This window comes from Rhinopithecus bieti, unplaced genomic scaffold (assembly GCF_001698545.2).
Source record: "Rhinopithecus bieti isolate Rb0 unplaced genomic scaffold, ASM169854v2 scaffold_5846, whole genome shotgun sequence".
In the NCBI taxonomy this organism is placed as follows: Eukaryota; Metazoa; Chordata; class Mammalia; order Primates; family Cercopithecidae; genus Rhinopithecus; species Rhinopithecus bieti.
Window position 1 is genome coordinate 54094 of NW_016805019.1, and position 15913 is coordinate 70006.

General features: G+C 40.2%; 1 protein-coding gene across 5 annotated transcripts in view; it reads left to right on the top strand.

Annotated features, from left to right (window-relative positions):
* SEC24D (SEC24 homolog D, COPII component) overlaps nucleotides 1-15913 on the top strand; it is a 117821-nt gene that overhangs the window by 27076 nt on the left and 74832 nt on the right. For all 5 annotated transcript variants that reach the window (XM_017870884.1, XM_017870882.1, XM_017870886.1 and 2 more), the window contains exon 7: nucleotides 9515-9626. In XM_017870884.1, coding sequence (XP_017726373.1) covers nucleotides 9515-9626 — 112 coding nt within the window. The remainder of the gene's footprint in view (nucleotides 1-9514; nucleotides 9627-15913) is intronic.

Below are 15913 nucleotides of genomic sequence, written 5' to 3' on the forward strand. Positions count from 1 at the left end.
GTGCCTGTATGCTTACAGCGCAGTATTGGGGTGGGAGTTACCCGATTTTCCAGGTGTTGTGTGTCTCAGTTCCCCTGGCTAGGAAAACGGATCCCCTTCCCCCTTGCGCTTCCAGGTGAGGCGATGCCTCGCCCTGCTTCAGCTCTCGCTGGTCAGGCTGCAGCAGCTGACCAGCACCGATTGTCCGGCACTCCCTAGTGAGATGACCCCAGTACCTCAGTTGAAAATGCAGAAATCACCGGTCTTCTGTGTCGCTCGCGCTGGGAGTTGGAGACTGGAGCTGTTCCTATTCGGCCATCTTGCTCCGCCCGCTACTCTTTAATAATTTTATCAGTCAAGCTTTACAAGGCTATTCTGCATAGCAAACAATCCCCAACTTTGCTTACAACTGCAAAGATGTATTTATCACTCAGCTTACATGTAGGCTGCAGCAACTGCAGATTGGCTTTAGGCTCTGCTTCATCCGTCCTTATCACTCCAGAATCCAGAGTAAAGAGGCATCCACTACTGAGGACATGCTATTTTGTGGCGGAGGGAGGAAACAGCTGGCCAAAATGTGCAACAGCTCTTAAAGCTTCCACTCATGTGTGGCATGTGTTATAACCACTCATGTGCCCTTGGATGAAGCAAGTCATAAAACAAAGCCCAATGTCAATGGGGCAGGGAAGCTGCCAATTTTATGGCATTGGGATGTAAAATCCTTTTGGAATAATAATGAAATTGGCTACAGTTAGTTTGTGTCTTTGAATAGGTTCTGTAAACATAAGTAGAAGAAGTTAGAAATTAAGGAGCACGAAAAGCTACCATATTAGCTAACTTTTGCTGTGTAACAAACTGCTACAAAACAGTAGCTTAGCGCTACTATTTAATTAATTAATTAATTAATTTGTTATTATACTTTAAGTTCTAGGGTACATGTGTACAACGTGCAGGTTTGTTACATATGTATACATGTGCCATGTTGGTGTGCTGCACCCATTAACTTGTCATTTGCATCAGGTATATCTCCGAATGCTATCCCTCTCCCCGCAACCCCACAATAGGCCCTGGTGTGTGATGTCCCCCTTCCTGTGTCCAAGTGATCTCATTGCTCAATTCCCACCTGTCAGTGAGAACATGTGGTGTTTGGTTTCCAGTCTTAGCGATAGTTTGCTGAGAATGATGGTTTCTAGCTTCATCCATGTCCCTACAAAGGCATGAACTCATCCTTATTTAATGGCTGCATAGTGTATATGTGCCGACAGCTTTCTTAATCCAATCTGTCACTGATGGACATTTGGGTTGATTCGCAAGCTTTGGCTATTGTGAATAGTGCCTCCAATAAGCATACATGTGACATGTGTCTTTATAGCAGCAATGATTTATAGTCGTCTTTGGGTATAACCCAGTAATGGAATGGCTGGGTCAAGTATGTATTTCTGGTTCTAGATCCTTGAGGAATCGCCACACTGTCTTCCACAATGGTTGAAGCTAGTTTACAGTCCCACCAAAAGTGTAAAAGGTTCCTGTTTCTCCCAGCATCGCTTCCAGCACCTGGTGTTTCCTGACCTTTTAATGTTGCCATTCTAACATGGTGTGAGATGGTATCTCATTGTGGTTTTTGATTTGCTTTCTCTGATGGCCAGTGATGACGAAGGGCGTTTTTCTGTATATGTTGGCTGAGCATGTCTTCTTTTGAGAAATGTCTGTTCATATGGGCTTTGGCCCACTTTTTGATGGGTTGTTTGTTTTTTTCTTGTAATTTGAGTTCTTGTAGGTCGTGGATATTAGCCCTTTGTGCAGATGAGTAAGATTGCAAAAATTTTCTCCCATTCTGTAGGTTGGCCTGTTCACTCTGATGGTATTTCTTTGCTGTGCAGAAGCTCTTTAGTTTAATTAGATTGCATTTGTCAATTTTGGCTTTTGTTGCTGTTGCTTTTGGTGTTTTAGACATGAAGTCCTTGCCCATGCCTGTGTCGTGTCCTCAATGATATTGCCTAGGTTTTCTTCTAGGGATTTTATGGTTTTAGGTCTAACATTTAAGTCTCTAATCCAGCTTGAATTAATTTTGTATAAGGTGTAAGGAAGGGATCCAGTTTCAGCTTTCTACATATGGCTAGCCAGTTTTCCCAGCACCATTTATTAAATAGGGAATCCTTTCCCCATTTCTTGTTTTTGTCAGCTTTGTCAAAGATCTGATGGTTGTAGATATGTGGTATTATTTCTGAGGACTCTGTTCTGTTCCATTGGTCTATATCTCTGGTACCGTTTTGGTACCAGTACCATGCTGTTTTGGTTACTGTAGCCTTAGCACTACTATTTATTAATGCTCATGACCCAGTGGGTTCCCTGGACAGCTTTGCTAATCTGGGCCGGGCTCACCTGATTTTGGCTGGGCTTGCTCACACATCTGGGGTCAGCTGGAGGCTTGGCTAGGGTATGGATGGTTTAGGATAATGTATTAGTTTCCTATGGCTGCTGTAACAAATTTGTAACAAATTACCACAAATCAGGTGACTTAAAACAATAGAAATTTATTCTAAGCAGGGCTGTGCTGCCTCTGAAGGCTATAGAGGAGAATCTATTCCTAGGCTCTTTCAGCTTCTGGTGGCTTCAGGTCTTCCTTGGCTTGTGACCATATGACTCCAAGCTCTGCTTCTGTGGTCACATTCAGTCCTCCTTTTCTATGTGTCTTCTTCTCTGGGTGTCTGGCTCAAAATTCCTCTACCTCTTTCTTATACATGTGATTCCATTCAGGGCCAGGATAAGCTCCTCCTCTCAAGATCCTTAATAAAATTATTTTGCCATATGAGGTAATGAAATGGAAAAGGTTCCCTTGTCCCTTTCTCAGGACATACAATGGGGATGTGGCTCACTTCTTCAATGCCCCAGTGCTCAAATCTCTAGGGGAGCATACAGATGGGCAGGCTGTGGGGCTCCAACTCCCACGGCAGTGTCTAGGAGTGAATGTTTACAGTTGAAGCCCCAGTGGACATGTGTTACAGGGTGCTCTTTTAGTTGCCATCTATAGGTAACTTGTATTAACCAGCTCAGTTAGACCCCTTCCTTATCACAAGGACAGAGGGATTTCTGTATCCCAGGTTTTTGCCTTGGTGTACTGGAAGAATTGGATCACTCGTGGGCTTGGAGAATGAGTGCAAGGTTTTATTGAGTAGAAGTAGCTCTCAGCAGTTGGGGGAACCAGAGGGAACCTGGAGTCCTACCACTCAGTGGCCCGGGCTCTCCTCCGACTGCCCCGCCCAAACTCTGCATCTGACCATGTCTGTCAGTGTGCTCTTCCACCGGTGTTCTCCCTCCACGTCCTCTCGCCGTTCAGCCGCTTGTATCTTTATCCGCTGATGTCCTCCTTTCCACATCTGGCTGCCTGTGTGTCTGCCTGCTAGGGACTTGGATTTTTATAGGCCCAGGATGGGGGCATGGCGGGCCAGGGTGGTCTTGGAAAATGCACCATTTGGGCATGGAAACGAGTGCCTGTCCTCACCTACGTCCCTGGGAGTAGAGCCCTACCCGGGGACCCACCTTTCTCTACCCAGCACTTCCCTGCCCCCCTCCTGTATCAGTAATATTCACAGATTTCAGAGATTAGGACATGGACGTATCTTTCTGAGGGGCACTGCTCTTCCCATCATAGGTAGTGTCATTTGTGTATCTTGTGTTTGGTACCCATCTGTTCATGGGGGATGACCAGGCCACGTTGTCAAGCAGGGTACACTGGGTTTGTTCATGGGGTGGCAGACATCCAAGAGGGAAGGTAGGAGTGTGCATGGTCTTTTGAGGCTTAGGCTTGGAACGGGCACATCGCTGCTTCTGCTACATTTTCTTGGCCAAAGCAAGTCACAAGACTGCCTCAGATTCAAAAATGGACTTTGCTTCTTGATGGGAGGAGGGGCAAGGCAACATGGAAAAGAGCATTTATATAGGGAAGTGCAGATAATTTTGACTGTTTTTGTAATCTGTTACTTATTCTATATTTATTTGAATTTAACATTGAAGATTTGTAATACTGTCTACTGCTGTAACATGTTAGAAATTAAATTTTGACAATTCTTAGTGCCTTTATTGATAATCATATTCCCAGTCATTACTTTTATGGCTTAAAAGAATGAACGAGGGAGATTTATTTTAAGTAATGGTTTTACTTCATGATGGGGACTGAATTGGAAAGTTAGGACAGTAGACTGGAGACCTAGGGAAGAGTTGATATTGCAGCTCAAGTCTAAAGGCATCTGGAGGCAGAATTTTCCTCTTTCTCAGGGAACCTGTTTCTCCGAAGGTGGTCCACTGATTAGATGAAGCCTACCCACATTATGGAAAGTAATCTGCTTTACTCAAAGCCTGCCTGTTTAAATGTTAATTCGATCTTAAAAAATACTTTAAAAATGCCTTGACAGCACCATCTAGACTTAGACTAGTATTTGTCCCAAAAATGGCCTAGCCAAGTTGACACATAAAATTAACCATCACATTCCCTTTCTCTTGCATCATCTACACTTCTTTGAAAATGAACTTAAGTTTTTCTCTGTCTAGTTCATTCTCGTCAGAATATAAATATCCTATGATGCCTCCCATCATTAATAAAAGAAGCTTTCTTTGGCCTCTCCCCAAACCTGGATTCAGTTTCCTCCCATCTCTTGGCTTTCTTTTATAGCAAGAAATCTCCCAAAGAGTTGCCTATATCTGCTGTTTTCAGTTCATCTCCTCCCACTCACTCTTGATCCTATTCCAGTTTAGATTTCATCACCACAACCCCACAATACTGTGCTAGTTCAATTACCAATGACTTCCTGTTGCCAAATCTAATGGTCATTTCTCAGCTTTCATGTGACTTGACATCAGCAGCAATTTGACACATCTGTTTACTCCGTTCTCCTTGAAATGAAACTTTTACATTTGCCTTCTGGGATTCCACCCATTTGCTTACATCTCTGTCTACCCCACTGGAGGCTCTGTCTTCTTTGTTGATGTCTCCCCATCTCTCTGACCACCTAGTGTTAGAAGCATCCTAAGACTTAGTCTTTGGACCTGTCCCTTTCTCCATTGACGTTTACTCTCTAGATAATACTTCTCAAAATGTGCTCCCAGGACAGCACCATCAGCATCATCTGGGAGCTTATTAAAAATTCATGTTCTCAGGCCTCAGCACAAACCTATGGAATCAGAATCTCTAAGGGTAAGGCCTTGGAATCTGTGTTTCAACAAGCTGTTCAGATGATTCCTAGGCACACCTAAGTGTGCAAAGCACCACTCTAGATAATTCCATCTATTTTCGTGGCTTCGAATGAGTGCAGATATTCCTAGTAAAGACCTTTTCCCTGAAATCCAGATCCAATTCCATTCTTCTAGCTCCTCAGGCCAAAAACCTGGGAATCATCTCTGATTCTTCCTTTCTTGCACATCTCACATTTAGTTCTTTAGCTAATTCTCTTGGTCCTACCTTGTCTGTTCATCCTGTTCCAAGCCTCTACTATTTACCTACCTAGGTTTTTATAAGAGTCTTCTAATTGGTCTCCCTGCCCTTTCAGTCTGCACAGAGCAGCCAGAGTCATCTATTCAAATTCTAAGTCAGATCATGTCATGGCTAAGGAAACCAATACTCCAGTTAAAAAACAAAGTTCTTACAGTAGTCTACAGGACCCTACATTATTTGCCACCCCTGGCTTCCCTCACCCCCTGCCACATGCGCGCGAACACACACACACACACACACACACACACACACACACAAACACCCCCTACCCCTGACCTTGTCTCTTACCACTCTTCTCCACCCCCTTTGACCAACCACACCAGCCTCCTTATTGTTCCTTGGCAGGCCAAGCATGGCCCTAACTCAAGGCCTTTGCCTTTATTCTGCTTAGATACTCTTCCCCTAGATGTATGCAGGGCATGACTCATGTCCTCATTTCCTTAATGTCCTCATTGCTCATCCTCAGTCTCCCTGACACCCCATCCATATCACTCCATATCCACAGCACTGATTACTGCCTGATGTTGGGTGTATTACTTGTACATTTGTTTACTTATTGCCTTTCTTCTGCACAAGAATGTCCACTCCATGAGGGCAAGGATTTGGTTTTGTTCACTGCTGTGTCTCTAACACTTAGAACAGAGCCTGATACATAGTATATGTCCACATATTCCTTGAATGAATGAATGAATAAATAAATAGGCAATGAAAGCAAGAAGGAGTAGATGCTGTGACTCATCCAGGACCCTTATAATACATACAGACAAATCAGTCCAGTATTTATTTTTATCTTAAAACTAATGAAATTGTGATGGTCAGATGGAGCCTGTTTGTGTTCCTATTACCAAAGGAATATGCTTTTGCTAACAAAATAAATTTTTCCTTCTGGAAAGAAAGATATAAAGTCACATTTACTGAGCTTCTGCTATACTCCAGTCCTGAGCTAGGTGCTTAGGTGCTTATTACAACCCTTTTGGGTGGTGGTTTTAAATAAATTTTGAAAGTAAGGAAATGTATCATCATCAAAACTCTTCCTCTCTCCTTTTCTGTGTCCATAAGAGGATTATTCAGTAGTTGGGTGCTTTCTACTCCCTTTATCTTACCACTCCAAAATTCACATGATCCTGCTAAGCAGCCTTTCTTGCATGGCACACACATCTTCCTGTTTTTCCCTTATCCTTGTTCACTTATCTCAAGATAATCACTTTCTTTTTTTCTCTTTTCCAATTCTGTTTTATGAACTCAGAATGCTCCACTCATAGCAGATAAATGTAACCGTAATTCTAGCAGTACATCTTCTGAAGGAAAAATAAGTCTATAACTTTTGAAGTAGTTTTGGAATTATCAAGAATCACTGTCATTAAAGCTAAACCCTTCAAGTACAGAGTCACAGTCAAAATTGCTGTTGATGCTTCTTTATCTCTAAGCCTGTTTTTCAAGAACATGCATTTGAGGTAAATAAAAAAAGGCAGAGTATTTTTTAGCAATTATCAGAACTACTTTAATATCTCCCACTCTTTTCTTTGTAGTATTCCATCCAAGATATAAATTAATTTAGAAATGTAATTACTACTGATAACATTGTTTCTTTGGAGGCAGGGCTTTGTAAATTGCAAATGGATAATTTAAAAATAAACTTTTTGGAAATATAATCTATTGAAGACTATATTCAATGTGTTCTGTATATTATGCACACTAATACATTATCATGGTTTTTACCTCACTTTCATATTTGAATCTTTGTTGGTTGAAATGATTGCAATAAATACTGATAATATAAAAACAACTCTAAGCCAGGTGCAGTGGCTCATGCCTATAATCCCAGCACTTTTGGTGGCTAAGGTAGGAGGAAAACTTAAGCCCAAGAATTTTAGACAAGCCTGGGCAACAAAGTTAGACCCCATTTCTACAAAAAATTTAAAAATTAACTGGGCATAGTGGTGCACACCTGTAGTCCCAGTTACTTGGCAGGCTGAGGCAAGAGAATGACTTGAGCCCAGGAGATTGAGGCTGCAGTGAGCCCTCTTCATGCCACTGTACTTCAACCTGAGCATCAGAGCAAGACCCTGTCTCAAAAAAATAAAAATCAACTCTATTTTTAATGAATTCGATTAACCTTGTGGTCAAAATACAGAATATAATTACAGTGTTTCAGTTTCTCTGCTTCTTGTCTCTGCTCATGGTAGCTTTAGGCTTATCTGTGTCTGACAGCAGTTACATTTGGAGCCATTTTATGTTTTAATCTAATAACAATTCACATCCTATGAAATTAGGAGAGAAGACCTGTAGACTTAAAGGCAGGCTAAATCTGTCATCAGCATTTCATAAAACCAATGTTGTCAGTACCAGCTGGGGACTGGATTGGATGGAATGGGAGGGAAAAGTAGAGACAGCAACATTTCAGAGTTTGCAGAAGGCAGTTTTCATATCATTAATGGTTTTAGGAATATTAAAAACTGCACCCTTGGTGCAGTTTGGACACACTACTCCAGTCTGGACACACTTCCTATTTCTCCAGTTTTTTCTTCCTCTTCTTACACCCTCTCCATTTTTTTTTTCCTTTTATTCCTCCTTGTTTCTCCTATGAAGAAAGAAGCGAGGGAAGGGAGAAGATAAAGAGGGACATAATTATCGGGATTCTTTCTTATTCTCTTTTTAACTGCATACTACTAGATTTTGCTCATAATTTTCACTCCTAAACAATCAGAACAGAAAGACATTTTGTATCTCTTATAATCTTCATCAATAACAATTGTTTTTAAGAGAGAAATACCAGATGTTTCCACATTAGATGACAGAACTTAAGAGTCTTTTGCTCCTGTTGACTTCTCTATAGTGGGCAAAACCCACATGGGATTGCTTTATACCGTTTGTGTCTTACATCTCAAGGAGCCAGGGATACAGTTGGGGAAACTTGAAAAGGAAATTGAAGATCAAAAGACATTTGAGGAGAACGTTAAGGTTTTTTATAGGTTGTATATTATAAATAATTTCTTCTGAGATAATTTTAGCCTTTTGGAAGTTTCTTTTATTTGAAAAAGTATTTCCTTTCTTTGTTTATTTTGAGATACGATCTTGCTCTGTTGCCCAGGCTGGAATGCAGTGGCACGATCATAGCTTATTGCATCCTTGAACTCCTGAGCTTAAGCAATCCTCCTACTTCAGTCTCCAGAGTAGCTGGGACTACAGGCAGATGCCACCATGCCTGGCTAATTTTTAAAACCTTTTTAGTAAAGATGAGGCCTCACTCTGTTGCCCAGGCTGTTCTCGAACTCCTGAGCTCAAGTGGTCCTCCCGCCTTGGCCTCCCAAAGTGCTGGAATTACAGACATGAGCCATTGTACCAGGCCAGTATTTCCTTTAAATAGTTGTTTTCAATTTCTTTTGTTACCAGATTTTTTTTTTTTTTTTTTTTTTAAGAAAATGCTGACCAGGTACAGTGGCTCACACCTGTAACACCAACACTTTGAGAGGCCAAGGCAGGAGGATTGCTTGAGCCCAGGAGTTTGAGACCAGGGCAACATAGGGAGAGGAGACCTTGTCTCTGCAAAAAGATGAAGAAAAAGAAAATTAGCCAGGTGTGGTGGCACCCACCTGTGGTCCCAGCTACTCGGAATGGCTTGAGTCAGGGAGGTGAAGGCTGCAGTGAGCCATGATTGTGCCACAGCATTCCAGAAAGAAAATGCTTACCTATGTTCCTAACTAACAAATTAGATAAAAATAAAGTTCTCTGAAGGGTCACGTTGTCAGATTTGAAGCTAAAGAATTACAGAATATAATTGGAAATTACTATTCTAAAATTGTAACCATTTTGACTGAAGACACGGTAGGTTTTTCCATGACAATTTGATCTGAAATGAACAGAAAGGATTTAGAAAATGCCAGTTTGTGTGAGTGTGTGAGACTGTGTGTGTATGTGTGTCTCTGTGTGTGTGAATATTGAGAGGGAGGGGAAAAGGAGGGAGGAGAGAGCAAGGGTACTCTCTAAATGGAATGTTGAGAAGGACCTGAACCTACTTTAACGAGCTCTTGATGTCTTATTTATCAGATCCAGGTGATCGAGAATGATAGAGCCAGCAGAGGAGGACAAGTTTATGCCACCAACACCAGAGGCCAGATCCCTCCGCTGGTCACTACAGATTGTATAATACAAGACCAAGGTATTTGTTTTTAATTATGCTGTTTATTAAGGTTTTAAAGCTTCCCATCGTTTTTAAAGCAAATACACTGACACCCTTCAATAATGCTCTTAATAATGGAAAACCCCATTATAGCTGATAATGAACCAGTTCTCCATTAATCCCTCAAGTACTAAGAGGGTGCTATCAACTGAATTTTATTCTCTGTGTATAGAAGTCTGGAGAGTTTCCAGTGAGGTACAGAGCAATATATCTGCTTAAAACAATTATTTATTTTAATTTATGGGTTTAAATTAGTTTATACCCTACTTTGGTTTAATTTATTCACTATGTTGGAAAGCTGGCACAAGCAGAGCAGTAAGGAATTAGACTCTTTGAGATGTCAGCAGACCTGATTCTAGCCCCAACAACATTTTCTAAGCAGATCTTTTTAACATTTTGGGTTCTGTTTTCCCACATGTAAACTGGGAAGAGGAGAAGCTGAGCTGCATCTCTACTGTTCCATACCTCTAAGCTCAAGAATATATTACCATATTGTTCATGACAAGTTAAAAATATAACTCGATGAAATCTGATGTCTGAGATTCTGAATATACCATTTTAATGAATCGTGTACTCAATCCTAGAAGCGTAACATCAGTATACAAACAAGTATTTTGTCTCATCCCAGAGTTGTTGAGCTAGCCAAGCTCTAGTTGAGGATCCTCTCTCTATCCTCTGTGCTGCCTTCGGAGCTAAGCTTATAGAGCAGATAGTACAGTGAGGTAGAAAGAGGTTTGACTGGGAGAATTCAGACTCCACTCCTTACTGCCCAAGTGAGCTTTGTCCATTTCACCTCTCTCTCAACCGCAGCATCACCCTCAGTAATATGTGGAGACTCAGACTGGCCCTGCAAAGCCAATGTGAGAATTAGAGGTGACTGTGTGCATGAGTCTTTGTGTGTGTGTGTGTGTGTGTGTGTATGCACGCACACATATAAGTATGCTTATATGTGTATAGAGGGCTCAATACACAGAAGGGTTTCATGTAAATTATAGGTGTTGTAGATAGTAATATTAGAACAATTCAGATGACTTCATTTATTATTCTAAAAATAATTTGTTCTTCTTGGCCTTTTGGCTAAGATCAAGTGTAAAAATAATTTTTTTCTTCCTCATTACTTACAGAACCCATTCCAACTAGTTAGATGAGTTTATATTTGTAAAGCATTTAGGGCTTGGTAGATAGTAGGTTAAGCTATATGAAATTGTTGATTTTTTTCCTATCACTGTGACCCATAAAAGTGGCAATTTAATTTCAACCTAATGATAAGTGTTATATAAGTGTTTTAGTATCTATTTATTTTATTTAATATTTAAAATAAATATAAAACATTATGTGGGGCTTTTTCTAACCTAAAGAATTTTCCTGACCAGCCTCATCTCCCACCTATTTCTTTCTTTACAACTGCCTTCATATAGCAAACTCATCCTCTTTCTCCTCATGCCTCTCATTTTCACATTGTACTGTTTTCTGTGCAGCAGCCTGAGGATGGTTTTTTGTTTACCACTGTATCCTTAGAAATTCATCTGGTATCTAGAACATACTAGTTGACCAATATTTATCAGACCCATGTACTTGGAATATATGACTTTCACCCCTTTATTTGGGAAACATTTAGTTCTTTCAAACTTCCAAACTCAATTTAAATTTTCTTTTTGAAGTCTTTTCCAGTGTCTTTTCCCGTAATACTTCATATATATTTCACCCCATCACATTAAATTTTACTGTGGTTTAGATAAGTCTCTCCCACAAATCTTTGAGCTAACAGGGATCAGAATTCCACTTGTTCGGAACTTCACTCATTCGTGTGTACATCCAGAAAATGTTTGTTCAGTACCTATTATGTGCCAGGCCTCTATGCTAAACCTGAGGTTAATAATATAATCAAAATATACAAATTAACATTATTATAGCTAATAGTTGCAGGTACTTAGTATGTATCAAGACAATTTTCTAACCACTTTATATGGAATAATTCATTTAATCCACCTGTAATGTTATGAGATAGGCATTAATATCATTCTCGTATTACAGAGTGGAAAACTGAGGCACAGAATGCTTAGGTTAATTTACCTAAGAAATGTAGCTAGTAGGAGGCAAAGCTAGAATTTGAACTCAAGCATTCTGATGCAAGTGCCTGTGTTCTTAACTTCACTGCCTCTATTCAGAAATAAAAGACACGACTCTTTTTTTATATGAGTGAACAATCTGGCAAGGAAAAAGAGATAACTAAATATTAATTCAGTGAGATAAATGTTATAATAGAAAGATAAACAACATGTTGCCATGGGAACTTAAATGTGAGGTCACCAACCAGATAACTGACCCAGCCTGTCTTGCTCGAGGCGGGGACACCCACACTGTGTCTTTAGCAAGCAAGTGTAACCCACAAGACTAGGGAGGTGGGGGAGGGGAGGGTTGCCAGGCAGAGGAGGTGAATGTGCTAAAGTATCATAGTGGGAGAGAGCATAGTACATGTCAAGTAACAGCATGTGCATAGGTTTTTGTTTTTTGAGGGACTTGTGGGTAGTTTTTAAATTGTGGTCAAATCTATATATATAACATAAAATTTATTATTTTAACAATTTTTAAGTGTACAATTCAGTGGCCTTAATTACATTCACAACGTGCAACCAAATCATTCTTATTACTTGTTTCTAGAACTTTAAAAACAAATCATCCCACCCTGAAACTCTGTACCCATTAAACAATAACTCCCCATTCTTCCACCCTACCCATCCCCTGGTAGACTCTATTCTAGGTTCTATGTCTTTGAGTTTGCCTACTCTGGGCGCCTCATTTGAGTGAATCATGCAGTATTTGCCCTTTTCTGTCTGGTTTATTTTACTTAATATTTTCAAGGTTCATCTACCTTGTAGCATATATCAGAATTTCATTCCTTTTTAAGGCTACATAACATTCCATTTTTTATACATACCACATTTTGTTTTGCATTCATCTGTTGAAGGACATTTGGGTTGTTTCCACCTTTTGGCTATTGTGAGGAATGCTGCTGTGAATATTTATGTACAAGTATCTGTGCGAGCCCCTGCTTTCATTTCTTTGGAGTATATACTGTACCTAGAAGTGAAATTGCTGGATCATATAGTATGGAAAGAGTACGAGGGAAGGAGTGGGTGAGCAGGCAGGACTAGTAAGGTGGCAGGGTTTCAGTCATTGTTCTCTCTCCTTAGCCTGCAGTCTAACCCTTGGCAAGAGGAGAGAGCTGCCTAGGTATGAAGTCCCAAAATTGGCCCAGTCATACCCTTTTGCTATGAAGCCCCTTTGTCTGACCTGGCTTATTTGCCAATAGTAATAAGCTTTTTAGGATGTAGCTCAAGATTCTCAGACATGTACAGACATTCACAGTTATAAGCAGAACACAGAGTTGGAAGGAACCTTGGACTTTCTTTGCTCAGCTCTCTCACTTTACAGATGTAAGGGTAAGGCCCAGGGAGGTTAAGTGGCTTGCCCAAGGCCGTACAGCTGGTTAGGATCAGAGCCAATAAAGAAAAGTTTAAAATATTCTTAAACTTTAAAATATTACTCCTTTGCCTTTGGCTCCAGGATCTTATTTTAAGATTCCACTTGTCCTTTGGTTCGCATCCTTTAAGACCCTGTTCAATGACCTCATCCTTTGTGTAGTCAGTTCTGGTCTAAGTGACAGAGTCATTGCCTCCCTTCTTCTATTTCTTAATCTATTTGCTCTTCTGTGATGCTTACCATGCTATGTTGCAATGATCTATTTTTACTGTTACTCTTTCCAACTAGATTGCGAAGCCAGAGACTTCACTCTATTCTGTTTCTAAGCCCTTGCCTGGAGTTTAGCTTAGTAAATGTTTGTGGAATGAATTTGTTGAATGTTTTCAGTAAAATTATCCCATAATGCTCTTTATGAAGCACTCAAAAAGTTTCAAGTTGTAGTTCCTGAGGTTGCTAAATTATCCACGGTAGCCAGACTTTTTATGCCCCACTGTCGTATACCTGTTTATAAAAACAAATTCTCAATTGCTTTTTCAAATTTTATTCTTTATGTGCATTATCTTCCTGAACGAAGCATTTGTTTAGTCACCTTCAGAGCTCATTCATTTATGCATATTTCACTATCAAAAAATAAACCCTTTAAGGGTAACAAATATCCAGCTTCAATATTTTATTGGTAATTCTAAGGAATATAATTGAGTGCAATGGAAAATTAAAATAAACTTTAAAATACTTTTAAAATTCTTAGTTCATCATCTATATAACATTTTGTGATGATGATAATAAAGAAAGTTTTGTTTAAATATGAAACAAACACTATTAAGCGTTCAAGTGTATTTACATTTATCAATATTACCTAAGAGTTCCTTTACTTTTATTCCTGCTGCCAAAAATCTGGTTTCCTCCTCTATTACTGCTAACCTGGGCTCTTAAAGCAATGGACCAGTTTACCTGTCTCTATTCTTTTTCTGTTCCTAGAAGCTATCTAACTTTGGGCAGACTGATTTTCTTCAATTACTTATTTGATCATTTTACCCTTGCCAAAAAAAAAGTTCTGGTTGGTTCATTGGTTGGTGGTGGTGGTGGTTTTTTTTTTTCTCCCTTGCTAAAACAATGTCACTGTTGCCCATGGGCAGACAGGGTTGGTCTCAACTCTCATCCAGCATTCCAGGCCTTGGTGACCTGGACTTAATTTTTCTGGGATGTTGTAGAAAATTATAATTTGTTCTAATCCCACTTTTGCCACTTACTAACTCTGACTTTTGGAAAGTCACATAACCTCCCGGTGTCTCAGTTTCCTCCACAGTAAAGTGGATTATAAATATATTAATCCATAGAGTTATCGTGGGGCTAAATGAGTTTACATGTAACAGCCTTAGAATTATGTCTAGCACATTGGCTGCTATTATTATTATTATCCTTGTTGTTAGTACTATATCTTCCCCTTCTCTCAGATGCTCTGCAGTCCAGCCCAAGGACTGGATTCAGCCTGCAGTCATGTTAATTTGTCCTACACAATAATTTCTTTTGTTTCTGTTTGAATTGATTGTCATTATTTAAAAATCAGAGTACATTATATAAAAATCCAGATTTCTAGTTTGTCCTAAAATCTGTGAAATCTAGCACTAGTAGCTTGGAAATGAGCAGAATAAAAGCTTTCTTAAGTCCAACCTTCCATTCATTTCAGGCCTGCATCTGTGCAGCGAAACATGGCCAGAGAAAGGCTCACAACCCCGCCGCAACCTCTATTTAAACTCAGGACCATAAACTTCCCAACACACTCTATTTCCCAAGTCTTTTCACTTTTCCAGTCTCCTTAGTGACTATTTCACACTTTTTCAAACCTGCATTACCTTCTCTCGCATCTTTCTTTTAGCTGCTTTACATCCTCCTTTCAGAAAGGAAATTCTGTGTACCCCACCACCACATGGACCCCCAATCTCAATGCATCCTCCCACTGTGCCCGCCTGCATTTGGCCCTCGGTGAGCAATCTGTGCTCCAGCCGAAAGCCAGTCTCTCTCCCTGTGCACTACTCAAGTATACATTTCCACAGTAAGGCTCCCCTCTTACTCTTAAATCATCAGTATTTTTCTTTCTACAGAATGATTCCCATCTTTTTTTAAAAAAAAAACCTTCTCCCATCTTAAAATATAAAAATGTTTTCTTGATCCACTTCCCTTACCAGCTAGCATTCTTTTCTTTCCACCCCTCTACAGCAAAACTTAAAAGGACTATTGCCAATTCTTCTCCTTCTGTTATCTCTTAAACTCACTCTGAGCAGATTTTCCCCCAGCATTCCACCAAAACTGCCTCTTTTGGATCTCCAGCAGCACCATCTGGCACAGATGATCATGCCTCCGCATGAAATACATCCTACACTTCACTTCAGGACGCTAGGCTCCTCGTTTCATCCTTCTCAGTCCTTTGGCTGCTTTCTCCTCCTTCTCTGACCTCCTTATCTTGGAGGACCCCAGGGTTCAGTACTTGGTCATCTTTTCTTCTTTGGCCATAATTATTCCCGTGGTGGTTTTAACCTGGTTTCATGATTTCAGATACCATCTCTATATGCTAAGCATTCCCAAGTGTGTATCTCCAGCCCAGACTTCAGCCCAGTCTCCAGATGTGCATATCTAATTGTCTACTCAGCATTGCTGTTCGACAGTGTAATAGATTTCCCAAATTGGACATGTCCCAGACTAGATTCCTTATCTCCACCCACACACCTGTTAAAACATCCCTTCCCTTCCTGCAGCCTTTCCTTTGTCAGTTGATGGCAATTTTA